Source organism: Cajanus cajan, chromosome 6 (assembly GCF_000230855.2).
Source record: "Cajanus cajan strain Asha chromosome 6, NIPB_CcT2T_4, whole genome shotgun sequence".
Taxonomy (NCBI): Eukaryota; Viridiplantae; Streptophyta; class Magnoliopsida; order Fabales; family Fabaceae; genus Cajanus; species Cajanus cajan.
In genome coordinates, this window is record NC_138522.1 from 8,380,552 (window position 1) to 8,398,674 (window position 18,123).

The 18,123-nt window shown below is 29.6% G+C and overlaps 1 protein-coding gene and 1 long non-coding RNA gene across 4 annotated transcripts; both read left to right on the top strand.

Annotated features, from left to right (window-relative positions):
- The first annotated feature begins 1,076 nt into the window (after positions 1-1,076).
- LOC145958934 (uncharacterized) lies at positions 1,077-5,216 on the top strand. The gene is made up of 2 exons (XR_014434513.1): positions 1,077-1,187; positions 4,434-5,216. It is a non-coding gene; the product is annotated as an uncharacterized LOC145958934 (long non-coding RNA).
- Positions 2,031-5,216, top strand: LOC145958933 (protein FAR1-RELATED SEQUENCE 5-like). Of its 3 annotated transcripts, none has more exons than XM_083076669.1 (3): positions 2,031-4,679; positions 4,803-4,859; positions 4,970-5,216. In XM_083076669.1, the coding sequence occupies exon 1, from the start codon at positions 2,084-2,086 to the stop codon at positions 4,391-4,393; it is 2,310 nt and encodes a 769-aa protein (XP_082932795.1). In that variant the 5' UTR covers positions 2,031-2,083; the 3' UTR covers positions 4,394-4,679; positions 4,803-4,859; positions 4,970-5,216. The 3 variants fall into 3 exon arrangements, with proteins under 3 accessions (XP_082932795.1, XP_082932796.1, XP_082932794.1); XM_083076670.1 differs by having other exon boundaries at positions 2,031-4,508; positions 4,608-4,679; positions 4,803-5,216; XM_083076668.1 differs by having other exon boundaries at positions 2,031-4,859.
- Positions 5,217-18,123: the final 12,907 nt, after the last annotated feature.

Genomic DNA, 18,123 nt, shown 5'->3' on the forward strand with positions numbered 1-18,123 from the left:
AGGGACCAAATTGAAACCAGTTAATTAGTTTGGGACCAAATTGAGACAAAAAATAAAAACGAGACTACATTGAAACAAAAAAAGATTATAAAGGACCAAAATAGGTATTTAACCTAAATACAATGACATCTTAGAATGTAAATTTAACTTTACAAATCTAACTCTAATTAAGAATTCTTGCCTATTTATATACTCTAATTTATTTGTGTTACTAATCAATTTGGAACCCATTACACCATAAATATATTACTTTAAAAATATTTATTTAGCCTCCCAAAATTTGTAAAAAAAAATTATAAATTGATAGATGAAAATTATCATGTGAGTTATTAATTAAGATTAAAAGAAAAGAAAAAAAAGAAATATATGTAAGGTTATAATAATGTGATAAAAAGAGATAAAAACAGTGTCAAAGTTCGAACTTTAGTAAAAATAATCCTTAATAAAAATAATTTTTGATGAAAATAATCTCTAATCAAATTTTATTTACCATTCACTCACTACGAAAAATATTCCATATAATGACATACAAAAAATATCATTATAGATATAATATATGTAGGTATATACTTATTTGACATATAGCTACATACAATTTTAGTATTGATTTTGAATGAGATTTAACAACATATTTTGTGTGTCACTATAGTCTATACCTACACTTTTTAACAATATACCAACATATATTATATTTATTGTGTGAATAAAAGTAGTTTTCAGTGACACGTATTGTGTCACTATAGAGTATGTGTCACTATATGACAATTTTCATGCAATAACTCCTCCAGTCAAATCAAATAATGTAAGATAAAATCTTAAAATACTAGTATAAAACTACATAAAGAAAGAAAGATAAAAAAAAATATATAAATGATAATGAATTATGATGTGATAATATTTATATATAAGTGTTTAAAAAAAAGGAGAATCCTTGGGTGCCCTTTGTGAATAGAGGGTTTTCGTGCCCTCTGTACGGACAACGAATGAGGTGATGCCACGTGTTCCTTAACTCCATGTCATCCACCGTGTTGAAAGTTTGACCAAAAATTGGGTAATTTGATTGATCCGCCCCTGCCCCACGATCCAACAAACCAACCCGGGTCCCCTCTTTTGTCCAATTTGTAAATGTATGCCACCTCATTTTGTTTGCAATCAAACGTGGCTCCATCTACTTCTCTCATTCGAAGGTTCGTATTTCCCTGTTTCGTTCAGTCTCTTGTTGGCTCCATCTTCTTCTCTTTAAGGCAAGGTTGTTTCCCTTCCTATCCCCGTGTTTCCATGAGTTGTTGTATCTCCATTTCCATGTTTTCCTTTCGTGTTTCGTTGGATCCGGTGTTGTATGTCGATTTCCATCTTGTCCTCATGCATGTTGTTCTGTATTGTGTGTTTTTGGTTGTGTTTGTTTCCATTTGAAAACCTTGCAGGTTGTTGTTGTTGTTGTTGTCATGAAAGGTTGTGTCGATTTCCATTTGAAATCGATTTGAGTTGAAAAAAATCCCAGCTGATTTTCCAGTTTTGTGTGTGGTTCCGGAGGATACCCACCCGTAATCTGAAGTGAACAGTTAGTGGTAAGTTAAATTTTGGTGGATTAAGTGGTAATAAGTTTGCAGTTGTGGTCGGATTGTATTTAATTCGGTAGTCATCTACTCTTGGTTTGACGAATGACAATGATTGTCTAATAATTAAATGTGATAAGTTATATTTTGGCGTATTATAGCCTTGTTTAGCTTGTGTTACTACTTGTAACCTTCATGCAATGTAGGATTGTTAGTATTGAATGTTGAGAAATTTAAGTTTCAAAAGAAAAACCGAGTTGAACTAAATAGTTGTGTTGCATTGAATTTGGAGTATTATTGACTGTGTTTGGGATAATGTTTATTTTGGTGAAATATATGAATGAAATATATATGAATGTTATTTTAGTTTTTGTTGTAGTTTTTCGGGTAATAAATTTGTTATATTTTATAGTTGTGAAATGTGTGATTACATATGGATAATTTATATAATATAAATGTTAGTGAAACAAAAATGTTACGCGAATAATGTTTAATCTTTTTTCATTAGTTGATTAAGTAATTTTGTAATGCAGATGTCTAACCTTAATGACGAAGGGTTTGTTAATTTAGATGATGAGAATGAAATGAATGTTTCAAATAAAAATGCATCAGATGAAGAAAGTAGTGGAAGTGATGTCGATTTTGGTAATGAGGAAGATGATGTGCATATTGATAGTAATGATAATGAATACAAAAGTTTAATGGATTTGACTGTAGACGACATATTGGGTTTGGAATTTGGTAGTGAACATGATGCATATAAATTTTACTTTGCATATGGTAAATTTCATGGTTTTGGGATTAGGAAGGATGACATTGGTCATGATGCAAATGGAAAAATAGTAATGCGTCAATTTTTATGCAATAAAGGGGGCTTAAGAGACAAAAAACATCTTATGAGAGATGATAGAAAAAAGGGGCATAGGCCTCTTAGTCGTACTAATTGTAAAGCAAAACTTCGTGTACGGGTTGATCCAAAGACAAGTAAATGGAAAGTTGTGTCATTTGAGGAAGGTCACAACCATGAGATGTGCCACTCAAATTATGTGCCATTCATTAGGACTTATCGTGGATTGTCAAGTACTGATAAGGGTCAAGTTAATTGTTTGCATGAACATGGGGTTAGAGCATGCCATATAATTGGATACATGATGGACCAAAAGGGAGGTCATTTAGGCATTGGGTTTAATAAGAAAGACCTTTTTAACCACATTGAGCGATATAGACATTCTAAAATCCAAGATGGGGATGTTTTGGCTGCCTTAAGTTATCTTCAAGGCAAGGCTGATAATGATCCCCTGTTTTATGCTAAATATATGTTAGGAGACAATGGAAAAATGGAACATTTGTTTTGGGCTGATGGTACTAGTAGGTGTGACTATCAATGTTTTGGCGATGTTGTTGCATTTGATAGTACCTATAAGAAGAACAAATACAACAAGCCTTTGGTAATATTTTCTGGAAAAAATCATCATGGGCAAACTGTAATTTTTGGTGCTAGTTTGATTTCTGATGAAACCATGGATACTTATAAGTGGGTGTTAGAAGCTTTTTTGGAAGCTATGTCTTTTCAGCAGCCTAAGGGGGTAGTGACAGATGGTGATGGGGCTATGAGGGAGGCAATTAGGCAAGTATTTCCTATGGCAACACATAGACTTTGTGCATGGCATCTACAAAAGAATGCTTGTCAGAATGTGAAGAATTGCAAATTTTTAGCTGATTTTAAAAAGGCAATGTATGGTAAGTTTACCCCTGAAAAGTTTGAAACATTTTGGAAGGAAATGGTTAGCAAAAACCAGGTTGAAGGCAATAACTGGATTTTGCAAACGTATGAAAAAAGGTGTATGTGGGCAAATGCTTATCTACGAGATAAATTTTTTGCTGGTATTAAAACGACGTCTTTGTGTGAAGGAGTAAATAATTGTATTAAAACTTATGTGAGGAGGAAAAACAGCATGGTTGAGTTGTTGCATAATTTGGAACAATCTCTAAGAGATTACAGGTACAATGAATTGATTGCTGACTTTAATTCATTTTATACAGAACCTGTGTTGACAACTTCGCTTCCAAAAATTGAGAAACAGGCTGCAAAGTTATACACACAACATGTTTTCAAGTTGGTAAAAACTGAGATACTTGATGCTGGGGCAATGAATGTAGTTGAGAGGACTGAAAATGGTAACAAGGTAGTATTTAAGGTGGAGAAATACTCTGAACAACATCGTATACATGAGGTTGTGTTTGATAGTGAAGAATGTAAATTTTTTTGTGATTGTATGTTATTTGAATCTTGTGGAATTCCTTGTGGGCATATTATATGCTCAATGCGGCTAGATCATATGACCTTGTTTCCTAAAACATTAATATGCAAGCGTTGGATGAAGGATGCAAAGAGTTCAATTATTTCGTCATATGATGCAGGGAATAATGATAGTGAGATGAGTCATGTGGGACGTCTTAGTGTTTTGGCTTCATCTTGTAATAGACTTTGTGAAATGGCAGCCAAAAATCATGAAACTTTCAATTTCATCAGGGAAGAGATATTCAAGTTACTTGGAAAAATAGAAAAGAAAAGTGTTATTGGATTGGATTATGAAACATGTGATCCTAATGTTGTGAAGACTAAAGGAGCCCCACAGAAAAATAAGTTGACCAAGAAAAGGAAATGCTCAAATTGTCATAAATGTGGGCATATAAAATCTAAATGTCCTTTGCTTGATTGTATAGAAGATAATTTGATGAGTTTTGAGGAATCGTTTGATTCAGGGGATGATGGGGTGCAACACAATGTAATTTTTATAATTCAATATTTGCGTAAATTATTTGTAGTTGAATAAATTTTTTAATATAATTTTTTTTAATACATGTTAATTGCAGGTGCAAGAAGACATTCCTCATAATGACTGTGACATGAATGATAGTACAGATGCAGAAGAAAGTTCCCAAAATTATGTAATAAGAAACATGATGTGTCTATGGGTTTCGTTTAAGTTTTAGTTGATATTTTTTGAAGTTCAAATTTTGAGTTTATTTTAATTAAATGATTTATAGATACGTAGAAGACAAATTAGACTTGGTGGAGGTGATAAGGGTCAGCAACAAAGATCCTGAAAAATGGAGATGGTAAAGGATTTTGTCCCGATGGTTGTGTAGTTACTATTATTAATTAGAAAAAAAAGATTTTCGTATGAAATGTATTGTTAATTATGATTTAATTTTTTTTATTTTTGACATGTGATGAGACAGGGAATTGGCGTTGGGAAGTGGCTGGTAAGTGTGCAATGCATCAAAAGTAAAAAAACAGTAAGTACTATGTTAGGGTTATTTTTTAAAAAGAAAGTTTTATTTGTTTGTGTTGGGGAAAAATATAATGAATACAAAAAAAAATATTTGAATAACATTTGTGATTGAAGGAAAAGGCAAGTGGGAATATTGGTACAACTTGTATGGATGGTTTTAATGAAGTTCGTGGAACGGCAACTGGTCTTCCTTTGAGTTGTAGTCATGTAGGTGGTAGGCATGATTTCGTTTTACGTGGGACGCAAAGGGATTGGGGTCCTAGTCATACGGGTGAAGGTCCCCAGTTACATTTGAAAATATGTTGTACTCAAATTATGTGTGTGGAAGATTGTTTAGTTGTATCAAATTAACATTATTTTAGTAATGATTATGAAATATTTTATTGGAAACATTCATATATATGTGAACAGTTGTATGAATTAGAAACACTGATTAATTGTTAATATTATTAGCAAAATAAGTTTGTTAACTAAAAATAGAAGTAAATGACATTTAATGTATAAAACTTATTTATGTTATTTTATAGTTTAAATGTTGAACCGAATAAGATGAATTAGAACCGAATAAGTTTGTTAAATGACATATTTAATGTATAAAAGTTATTTATGTTATTTTATAGTTTAAATGTGGAACCGAATAAGATGATGACTAGGGGTAAATTTAAAGTAACTTACAAGTGGATAGAATAAAAATAATATTTGGGAAAACATAATTGTTTTACTTTTATAGTAGATGTATAATTTTAAAGATAAAGATTTTTGTAACATTACGAAATTATAATAAGACTGAAAATTTTATTGGAATGTCAACTTATTAAATTACAGAAAAATGATAAAATTAAATGTTTGAAAACTATATTTGTATGATAACAATGTTTACAAAATATATATGGTTTATAATTTTGTTAGACAAAATATATATATATATATATATATATATATATATATATATATATATAACATGATAATAAATAACGTAACCGTGAAAGTAAATGTAAATTTAGTATAGGTTAAAATATAAATGACAAAGGAAATACGAATAAAAATGGTATTTTCTGGGAAAATTTTATAATAAGAAATTTCAGTGAAAAAATTTCTATATTAAAAGAAGTAATATAAAATATAAATGAAGATAAGAAATAAGGTACTTTGGAAAATGAAATTTTGTTTTTACCAATTATTCAAGATATAAATGGCAGAAGTAATAGAAATAAAAAAAATTGTTACTATGACATAGTATTAAAAAAAAATTATTTATCTTTTAATAAGTAGACATGTTTACGTAAAAAGGTTAGAGTTTGACCATTTGAACAGTCCCTCACCCCAGAGTAGATCATGTTCCCTAAACCCACGATGATTGTTTGAATTATCAAGTTAACTTATCATTGAATTGCAATTGTTTGTCAAACAAGTGAAAATGGTATGTTTGTGGGATATTTTTATAAATAGTAATAATTTCAGTCAAATAACTCATATTTTTAAATAAATAATAAAAATGGCAGAAGTAATACAAATAAATCAATAGGAAAAATTGTTGCCAACATTAATTATTATTTATAAATTTCATTGGCAAAAATAATTTCATGATATTGTCTGCAAAAATAAAAAATAAAAAAGATTTGACAGTATAATAAAATAAATTAATTTATTTGTTAAGAATGAGGCATGTTTACTTAAAAAGTGAGGGTTTGAATACCTTACCAAGTTAAAAAAAATTTAACAAAAACATTGATAGTAAATAAAAGTTTACGGTTTAGGTAAACATAACCCGTCAAATTAATACCTAAAACTAAAACTATAAATTATGAAGAGGAATTTTGTTCGTGAAATATTTATGTAGTCTATTGTGTTAAACCGTAAAGTATAAAATTAATATAAATTCAATTCAAATAATATAAGATATAGTCCATTATGAAATTGTAGGACATTCGACCTACATATCGAGTAGGTGGTAATCCACAAAGCATAAAAACATACATACAGATAAGATAACATAATGAGACATACTTGAATCGCATGCCTTGCGTTGATTGACCCTCCAAGGCAATATGACATTGTACAACATTGTACCATGAAATCCAGTAAACATAAAATCATATGCATACACACCTAGGCATGGACTACATGGTAATCCACAAATCATAAAAACATACATACAGATAAGATAATGAGACCTAGTCGAATCGCATGCATTGCGTTGATTGAGCCTGCAAGCCAATATCACATTCTACAACATTGTACCTAGGTATGGATTACATGGTAATCTAGTAAACAGAAAATCATATGCATATAGATAACATAATAGCATGATATACATGAACGGATATGCAAAAAAAAACCAAATTATATACATAATTATCATGCAAATATTAACAAATGAGTGATTGTTCCAAAAAAAAATACAAACAAGAACATTAAAAGTTCGATAAATGACAGAAATTGAAGGGACCCAAATCAAGCCCGACTGACAGAAACCTCCAAAACCTCTCCCCCTTCCTTGGTCCAAAAGTGAACCTTATCATTGACATTAAATTTGCATACACGCTGCAAGTCATACCATCCTTTTGAAAAGAGGCCTTGGTATGGATACCACAGTATATGCCATATAGCCTCAGTCCCGTTTGGGAGAATTACATTCACCGAATGTGGACGATGTCTGAGATATTTGAATACGACATCAGCCGGTATTGGCTACAAAAATAAAGGAAAACAAATATGTCAAACATATACGAGATACAAATATTAATTCCAGAGAAAATAAAAAAAAAATGAAATTTTTTTTGTTAAACTTGAACAACATCCAATATTACCAGTGGTTTCCCAGGGGACCTCCTTGAAGGCGTAATGATAGATGACCATAACAAGTGCCTCTGATTCTGTTCCATTTGTTGAGCACGAGGCAACATTGTTGACCGAGCCACCATTGTTGAGCGACAAGGGGGCAGATTTGGCGGTGAAATTGGAGTAAAACACGCGCAAACACTGAAAACAAAGTTGCTATCACCCAAATACTGGAAAAAAATCAGCTTGGCTCTGTCTAGGGCGTAGCTTTGGACGATTGTTTTTATCCCCTCAGCAAATAAAGCAACTTCCTTGTTTCCCTGAAGGCAGACGTTAACCTTAATTTGGTACGTATTGCCGTATTGGTCTTCAGCAGTGACGTGACTAGACAATTCGTTTCCCCATTTGTTGAAAAAGAAATTTGGAATTTTCAATGTTTCCTAAAAAAAAGACATGAAAACCCTAAATTAGTGCAAGTGTTTCGTTGTCTAGTAATGAATAGGACAAATAAAGAAGAAGGAAATTTTTACGGAATCACTGCGAAGTGCGAGTTGGAAGTTTGCGTCTTGATACCCTTGCTTTAGTGGGACTCTTCGAAGAAATTCGATAAGTTGTAAAGAGTTTACCAGTTATGCCAAATAAAGGATGGAAGTGAGAATGGTTCGTTGGCCATGTTCCAACATCGAACAACAGCATGGTTGCAGCACAGCAAAAGAGAGACAGATTAGGGTATTAGGTTGCGCATATACAACAAGAGAAAAGCAAAAGTAAGCAGGTTAGGGTTTTCAATATGTACGAAGAACAGAAGAACAGAAGAACAGTTATGTAAATTACGAAAACAAAAACTAAAAAAAATATGCAAATAAACAAACGAACTCAGAATGATACCTTCGAACGTTCGTTGGGCAGGTTCGAACATGCAACAAATCCATGGTTGTAGCAGAGGAAAAGAGAGGCAGATTGCAGCACAGAAAAAGAGACGGAGATTAGGATATTTGGGTTCTGGTTGCCCAACTAGCAGAAGAGAATTCGAAAAGACACGGTTAGGGGATAAGAGACTGAGATTAGGTTTGGGTTGGGTTTGCGCATATAGCAGAAGAGAAATTGAAAAGACACGGTTAGGGTTATGAATATTCACCAAGAACAGTTGTGTAAATTAGAAAAACAAAAAGTACAACAAATTAGGCATGTGAACAGTTGTGTGATTATTGCGCATTGGAAAACACACTCAGACGAACTGTGAACTCCCCCCATTCTGACTGATGATGACCAAGTCCCACCATTCATGTAATTATTGCGCATTGGAAACCAAAGTCTTGGTTGGGATTGTTGGGAGTCACTTTTGATATAATAAAGATGACTAATTTTACTGTTTACATAGGTTTAAGTTTTATTTTGTTAAGTACAGCAAGTTCAAATTCAAAAAATTTAAATTAATTAATCAAATCAACTTATAATACTGATGACCATTAATTGCTAAGTCCTTGACTTGTGTTATTGACAAGGTAATTCCACGAAATTTAATTAATTAATAAATTACTATTCATAAGTAGAACATATTGAATATGTATAATTTTTAATATAAAATCAATATATTCATTATTAAATTACAATAATAAATTTAGAATGGAATTAATTTTATTAAAATATTATTCAACAATTTTTTTACATATAATACAAATATTAATTCCATATGAATGTTTGAAAAAATTTTATTTAATAATAAAACATAGACATACATTATGTTATGAATAATAAAATTAGAATGATAAGGTTGAAAGAACTATTTATGTCACATTATTAGTAAATAATTAATAGTAATTTGTTGTTTTTTTTTTAGGTTTAAATATGTTCCTAAACCGTAAAATTTATCATAAATTTTAATCCCTAAACCGTTAAATTTAAATATAATTTTTTTATTCCTGTAATTTAAAAAAATTTATTTTAGTGATTTAGGGTGTAGGGTTTAGGGTTTAGGGTTTAGGGGACTAAAACAATATTTGTTAATAAATTCATAAATTTGATTATGATACTAAATAACTAAATTAGAAACTCATTAAATTGAAATATAATAAGACCAAAAATATTATTGTAATTTCAAGTTATTAAATTAAACGAAAATTATAACTTAAATGTTTTATGTGTATTTGTATGATAGCATTAAGAAAAACATAATATCTGTTAACTTAAATAACCAAATAATTTTATAATTTTATAATTTAAAAATAATATATATATATATATATATATATATATATTGAAATTATAATTTTATTCAATTTTTAACAGCAATTATTAACATTATAGAATTATCATATATTAGTCAATAAGAGTGTTGAATAACATATGAAGGATTTAGGGTTTAGGAGTTACACTTGAATTTCAATAAAAACCTTATATAAGTCATTATATACGAGAGAGCACCCTTTGTCCGTATCTGATGATAAATATTTTATATGAAATGCACAATAGTGTATTACTAAAATATAATTAAAATATTACTATATATACTAATTATTAGTTTAAAAATGTATTCAACTTTACTGATTAAATAAAGTGTGAAAACTGATGACAAAAAAATTCGCATTTGAGAAATTATTTATTACGAATGCCACTTTTGAAATATTTTTATCATATATATATATATATATATATATATATATATATATTTGAGTATCATTTAGTTTATTTTTTTATTATATATTTTAATAATAATTTATTACAAGTATATCATTTATCTTTTAAAAAAAGAGAGTAAATTAACGGTCTCAATATTTTTTATAAGATTAATACATCATTTGTTTTCTGAAGATATTTTAACTTTAAAAGGTAAATTATAAAAAAATAAAAGGTGAAAGATTTCATTATAATTTTTTTTAATTTTGAGATTTAATTAAAACTATTCAAAATGTTCGAGATGAAACAATGTATTAAACATTTTTATACTATCAGCTAATAGACATTTTCAATTATGCTGACCTTTTAATTTAAAAAAATAAAATTTGTAACAATCATTTTTTTTTTACAAAATCTGAAGTGGGCCGGGTTGGGTTGACTCATTTTTAAAGTTGGTCAATGTGGGTCAGGCCACATGGGCGAAGTAGGCTCTTTTTGACAGCATTAAGATTCCAATGTTATTTTATTTTAGTACAATAAAAATAATGATTTTGTTATATATTATGATTATTTCATAATTAATTTTTATGAAGCATAATTAATAATTAATAAAACAATATATTTATTATTTCTTTGGTCAATTGCATTGCATGCTTTCATTTTCAATTTCGTCTTTTTACATCATCGGATTGATTTTTGGTGTTTCATACTATGATCATTCTCTTTGTTTTTGTGCTTTCCTTTCTATGTTTATAATTTTCATAAAGAGAAACAGGCTCTGTCTTCTTCTTTTGTCTCCCTTTTGGTATGGTGTGGTTGTGGCCACTGTCCTGTTTCGGTTTCTGTTTCCTTTCATAGAAGAATCAAATCAATTCTTCACTGTTCGTTTATTCATTCAATTCAATTTTTCTACTTTTTTCCCAAAAATAAAAATCAAAACTTTGCTTTAAACGTGTAACCCCACCCTGAGATTTCGCCCCTAGAATGTTGATCCCTTTATCCAGAAACATTTTTTTTATGAATTTATGTTTTTTTTTTCTATTTAAATTTTAGAATATATTAAAACATACTGAAGAACAATATACTTTCATTCTGATATTTTGCAATAGTCCCATATAATTCTACTAAATTAATTCCTTCATTTTGTTTTTCTGTTCTTTTTCTACCATTGATATTTTCTATTTTTTTTCACATATAATGAGATTTATATATCAAAACCAAAAGAGACAATATTTTGATGTTTCATGTTAAAATTCAAAAGTTTACTTCTAATTAATTTAAAAAATAAAAAATATGCTCCATTAAATAATACTAATTTTTTGAAATTAAATTATTTATAAACATTCAATGTATTTCTCAAGTTTACTCTCTTTTTTTTTATAATGATTTTGTCTTAGTATTAACTTTAAAATGATTTTAATTTTAATCAACTTTTTAAAAATCCAAGTTTTAGGTATCTCTATTTTCCAAAATTCATTTTCTCCATTTATAAATATTAAAAAGTTTGAATTTATTAAGTTTACTATCTTAATTACTATCTTAATAGCTTTAAAATTTTGAATATAAAATCATATTTTAATAAATTTTTGCATTTAATACATTTAAATTTACATAAATACATTTTAAATTTGACTAGAAAACAAAAGTAAAAAAATAACCAAAAAAATAGAAAGAAAATAATGTGATGCATAGTAGCAATTATAAACCTGATTGATCCATGTTGGTAAAAATGATAAAAGTTGAATGACCAAGTTTGAAACTTTAAAGAATGTGGTTACAAGCAGCGAAAACCAAACTGCCAAAGATAGAAAAGTAGTTACAACTTGCGGAAATAACCGTTACTTTGTTTTGTGTGAGAGATTTTAAAAATTTCAAAGCAGTTTAATTTTCTTTATTAAAAAAAAAAGAAAGCAGTTTAACTTTCATGTGTGTTTTGTAATTTTGTTACTATTTTATCCTTTAACACACCGAAAATGAATAGAGTTGTAATAATTTTCAGGGACAAAAAAGTCCAAATAAATATGGAAAAAATTAATGAATGATGTATTTTATAAATAATTGAAATTTATTCTCGAAAGGTATGGCATTATGCAATTTAATTATTTATTATTTATAACATTATTTATTATTTATTGACATTTAATTTCTTTCATAATTTGCAGGGAAGCTAAAAATCGTCCTGAAGCGAATTCATTATTTGATCTTCCTATTAAAAAAATTTATGAATTAAAAAGTTCATGTGATTACTATATATATTACTTTAATCCATCATTACAAATATAACTATGTAGAACATAAATTTTTCTTTTATATGAAATCATATTCTATTGTGTTTTGATTATTATGCACTTCATCAATAAATAATGATTGAATTAATCATATAAGTAGTGTAAAATTATTTATACAATTATATGTCAAGAATGAAATCATTCAATCCATCAGTTATTTTAAATTTAGAAATAAAATTCATATAGAAGTGGTTCCGTTGTATTTTGGTGGGTATACGAAGAAAAAAACAAAAGAGATTGTACAGTTAAAATTTTCATCTTTAAAATTGAGAGAAGTGGTTTCAACAAAAAAAAGATTCTAGCGAGAAGGGTGTAATTTTTGAATATAGCATTTTTATTTTCCACTTATGCCCAAAATAATCATACAATTAAGTAAAAGCGTATGGAATTAAAAAAGGATATAAATGTCTTAAAAATAGTAGAAACCAAACCCATGCATTCCCTTTATCTATTGTTATAGATATATATAAATATTTACGTTATATTATTTATTAATTTTATTAATATTAATAAATAAAATTTTATAAAATTATTAAAAACTTTAATTTGAAACATACAATATGGCTACGGGTCCACGTGTGTATATATTTAAAAAAATGTAAAAATTTTCCACATATGACCAACCAATATATGGGACAAGGATACACTGTTGGCCATCATTTTCGCCTAAATGGGTGACAAGAGTAGTATCCAAAAGTTTTACGTAGTTTTCCAAGGACGAAACCCAGGCATTTACTCTTCTTGGATAGAATGTGACGCTCAAGTAAGCGGGTTTAAGGGAAACAGACATAGATTATATGCAAGTTACGAAGAAGCGCTATCAGAGTGGATAAGGTTCTGTACTAAGCATACCGCCGGCGAAGAATCCAGTGGTAATGAACCTTTTCGTCAGAAGATGGAAGATCCAGTTGGCATGGCGTCCTCACAATCTCATGGTGAGACAAAATTTATGCTGGTCATTTAAAATAACCATTTTTGTGATGTGTTTTTTTGCATATGTTTTTAATCATTTTTTTGGCTCCATACTTCCATTTATTAACTTGTAACGTGAAATAGGCTGTCACCAGGGTGATGTTGCAATAGATACCGGTTCTGATGTGTTTCTTGTGCAACAATGCATGGAGCAACTTTTATCCCACATATGTACCCTACTTCACTACAGTCAGCCAGTATACACTATGTATGATGTGAAGACCATACATGGAATACAATGTACTAGATACTGTGGAACCGTTGAGCATGGAGAGGTTGGGAGTCATGTTTGTCTTGGAAAATTTGCAGAGAAGGTGTACGATGCTCGGGAAGATGTTGCAGCATGTTTGCTTCGTCGTCTGCTTGCAACAACTGGAAAATGTATCCGGGACTTTAACTATTACAATGTCAAGATTATTGAAACGCAATTGCAAAAATTGGTGGACGAAAAATTAGAACTACAGATGGAGTTAGCCATCTTAACCGAAAAACTTCGACATCTTTCTAGTCAAAAGGCACCACATGAATGAGGGTTGGTCACATGCTGATCTACTGGGACAAGTTTTTTTTTGTTATTTGCATTTGTCTTTTTTTTTGTTTTTAGTAAGTTGTGTTAAGTGTTTACTTCATGTTACCTATGTTCGTGTGATTGTCCAAGTTTATTAATATTATAATGTCACTAATATTATGAAACTGAATATCATTTGTATATTTATCATTTCATTTTATTATATAAATTTTTATTCAATATTTAAATTAAATAATATATAAATATACTAACAGTTTTTTATCCTTCACTGAACTATTTATATTTACATTAACTTGTAACCATAAAATACCCATTGAATTAGCAAAATAACTTTATATACTTATTTATAACATATATAATAATAATAATAATAAATGTTATACAATTTACAGCTTTCAATTCAAAATAAAAGATCATTTACGGTCACTTCAAAACCACGAAAAATCCAGTATTTTATGATTTATTATTTATATATTATTAATTATATAAAATATGTAAATCTATTAATTTAGAATATATATTAACTTATATGATACATGAATTTAGTATATATATAACCGTTGTTACTAATATATACTATATAATTTGGTAAATAATAAATACTACACATACAATCATTTGGTACAAGGGAAAAAAATTGGAATGTATTGCATTTTATTATTATTATTATTACATTGGTATTATAATTAACACTCAACCGAAATTGTTTCACAAAGATATATTTACTATCCGAATGTATTGCACATCAAAATGAAACAGTCCATGGCTTAATGGAGTAGTCAGTAAGGCATAATAAATGAAGCCAAATCTCCTGCAAGGATTGAAATCTTTCAAATAAATACATGTCACTCAATGCCTGCAACGATGGAAGTATATTCGGCTCTATGCATATTAATGTCACATTGAATAGATTACAGAAGATACTGTGGGATTCGGGTACTGGAGTACACAGCATGTGACAGTCATTGCTTTTTTAGTTTGCCAAATGTTTGAAACTGATTGGAAAAACAAATACAATACTAACTAAGGTACAACAACAACCTCATAAACCACGAACAAAACGAATGCAACACGGGGAAAGGAGGGTATATTGGGAAACCAAACAAAAACGTGGACCTCCTATTAAAAAACTACTGATACATAATTATTTGAAAATGTCACTCAAACTTACGAACATTAAATTAATTGCAATTTTTTTATTTATTTTATTGTAAACTTTAAATATATTTTTTATTACTATGTGTAGCAACAAAGTTAACATTATCCTGACCTAACATGTAGTACAGTAGTACACATGTGAAAATCTAGTATTGTTTCTGACAATTGTGAGACTCATCTGTGACGGACCTTCCATGGAAGTATAAACGATGGATGTGGTTTACTAACTTTGGAATAGTGTATTATTATTTCTTCCTTCTCACTTCTCATATTGCGTATCCGTAAGCCACATATGTGGCGACCTGTCATTCGAATTGGCTATTCATATCAAGTCACATTTAATGTCAATCAATTTTAATTTAGCTTTATGCATAGCACACACTTATACTGGCCTCGAAGCTTGTGTCAAAACTCCTGACCATCATCATAACCCACATCCACTTCACCATTGTCACATGTTAGTCACCCACATTCAATGCGCATAGATTCTGGGGCAACCATAATGCAAACTGATTTTGTTTTTTATTTATTCATGGTATGATTTAATTTTTTCAATTTTGAAATTAATTATAAAATTTTAAATGTTTTATTGTATAGGGTCAGCATACATTCATTATAAACCATTCAGACAGAAACAACCCACCTCTCCTAATTTCCACCTCTCCTAATTTCCACCTCCTTCTGATACGAAAGTAACCAAACACAAGACAAAAATGGTGTCCAAAAACAAAAAAACAACTCAGAGGAACCCAACCGTAACACAAAATCCAACCATTTGCACGCGTAGCAAAAGACAGCCTCCTAAAATGAAGGAACTTATCGAGATTTCCTCTAGGTATAATAGTATTTGAACTGATAAAAAAAATTTATTTTCGTTATCCACTTTAATTTTGTTATACCTTTGACTTGTGTATTGTAGTTTACATAATTACCATATATTTTGTTTTTCTTAAATCATTCCCTACAACTGTTATGAATACCGAATATTACATTTAATACTGTAGATGGACATGCACATGCATTATGTTTTTCATTCATTGTGGCATTAAAGTAAGAATCCAAATTTTCGTTTTTGTCATTTATTAACAGCTTTGTAGAGAGCATGCCAAATGTACACTTTCCTGATAAAGAGACCAACTCACACAAATCTGGTGCAGACATCTCAAAATGCAACAACCAAGACAAGTCATCCATGCAGGTTTCGAATGTTATTGCATTTTTTTACCAACTCGAATGAAGAAATAACTTTTTTGCCTTACAAGTAAAAGTTTGTGAATCAGGATGGTATAGCAGAAAAAGTATCTAGGCTAGCGTCATGTATGGAGTTAGTTATTAATGGGTTGAACAACCTTACTAGCATTGTTGCTCCCCAAAGTCCCTTACTGATTAAAAAATGTGGTCAAACCCCGTACGCACTTGAAACTGTTACACATGAACCACATGCTTCTTTGACCAAAGTACGCCAAACACCAGGCGCGTCTTCCTCAGGAAAAAAGTTTAAAAAGTTGAAAAGTAGTCAGACAAAGGAATTCATCAAAAGCGACAGTCTGAAAAAAAGGTTATTCTCAAACACAATTACTGGTAAGAATTTTAGACGCTTGGTAGATATGGAACCCTTGCACAGTGGTAGCTTTGATGGACTGAAAGCAACCGTTGAAATACCAAAGGTAATATGATATTTTGTATTATTTTATGTTATATATTTTTTAAATATTTATAATAATAACCATTGTTCTCCTTTGCACAACAAAATTTTAAGTGGATACGGATGACATTTAGACCACCACCCGATATGGTTTTGGATGATGTTCAAGCAGCTGTTGCGGCTTATGTTTTTGGGACAAACAAAGATAATGAAATAAATGGGTATTTTTCTTAATGTTACCAAACTTTTCATTTCCTTTGTTCACATTTTAACAAAAATAGGGAAACACTGAAAACCCTTCTACCAAGGGGTCAACTTGATCAAGAGGCACTGTTTTGTTTGACCCATGATGTTTACCATATCATAAGTGATTTTGTGTTTTTATTATTTTTTTTAATGGAATGATGTAGGTCCTTAACTTGGTAGTATGCATGCTGACACATAATTAACGAGCAATTTCTCTAGATGCTACTTTTTGGTACTTCCCAACAACCTTTGCGGTAAAAACCTTTTCAAACAAGTATTAATTTGTCCATATCTGAATCAAACATAACTACCATTGAATAACTTAAAACCTTTTTTTATTTTTTAAATTTTCATAGCAATATGTCATGGCTTCGACTACACCACCACACACTCTAATGAGTTATTATCAAAAGGACTTCACGGGGAAGATGGACTACATTTTGAAGGTGAAGTCGTGTATTTAATAATGTTTATTTCAAGCTAACCACCTTTTTTACTTGGTAACAATGTATTGATGAATATGTTGTTTGAAATTTAGATATTTGTTCCACTAAATGATATGAATTCGCACTGGTTTCTATTGGTCATTGATGTAAAGGAGGCAAAACTACTGATGTTGGATTCCAAACCAGACCCACGAAGATTTGGTGCTAGAAAAAGACTAGTTAAAAAAGTGGTAATTTATGATGTGTGAAACAGAAACAATATGATTTTTTTTATATGAAATTCTTATGTCCAACTAAGTAATACTTTATTTTAATAAATTTTACCTTGCAGGCATTGTGTCTTGAAGAAATGTTGTTGGTTATTCTTTCTACCACTACACGTTTACAAAAAAGCCAAAAATTTCTGATTTTCCTGTCATTGTGCCACATAACATTGGCCAACAAGATGCTGATTCGTAATCCACATTTAATTGATTTATATTTATTACATCATTTGTTATTTGTTTTAACCATTAAACAACAAAATGTAAACATTCAGTTTCTTTTAATTTGTAGAAATGATTGTGGCGTTTGGGTTGCCACATGGA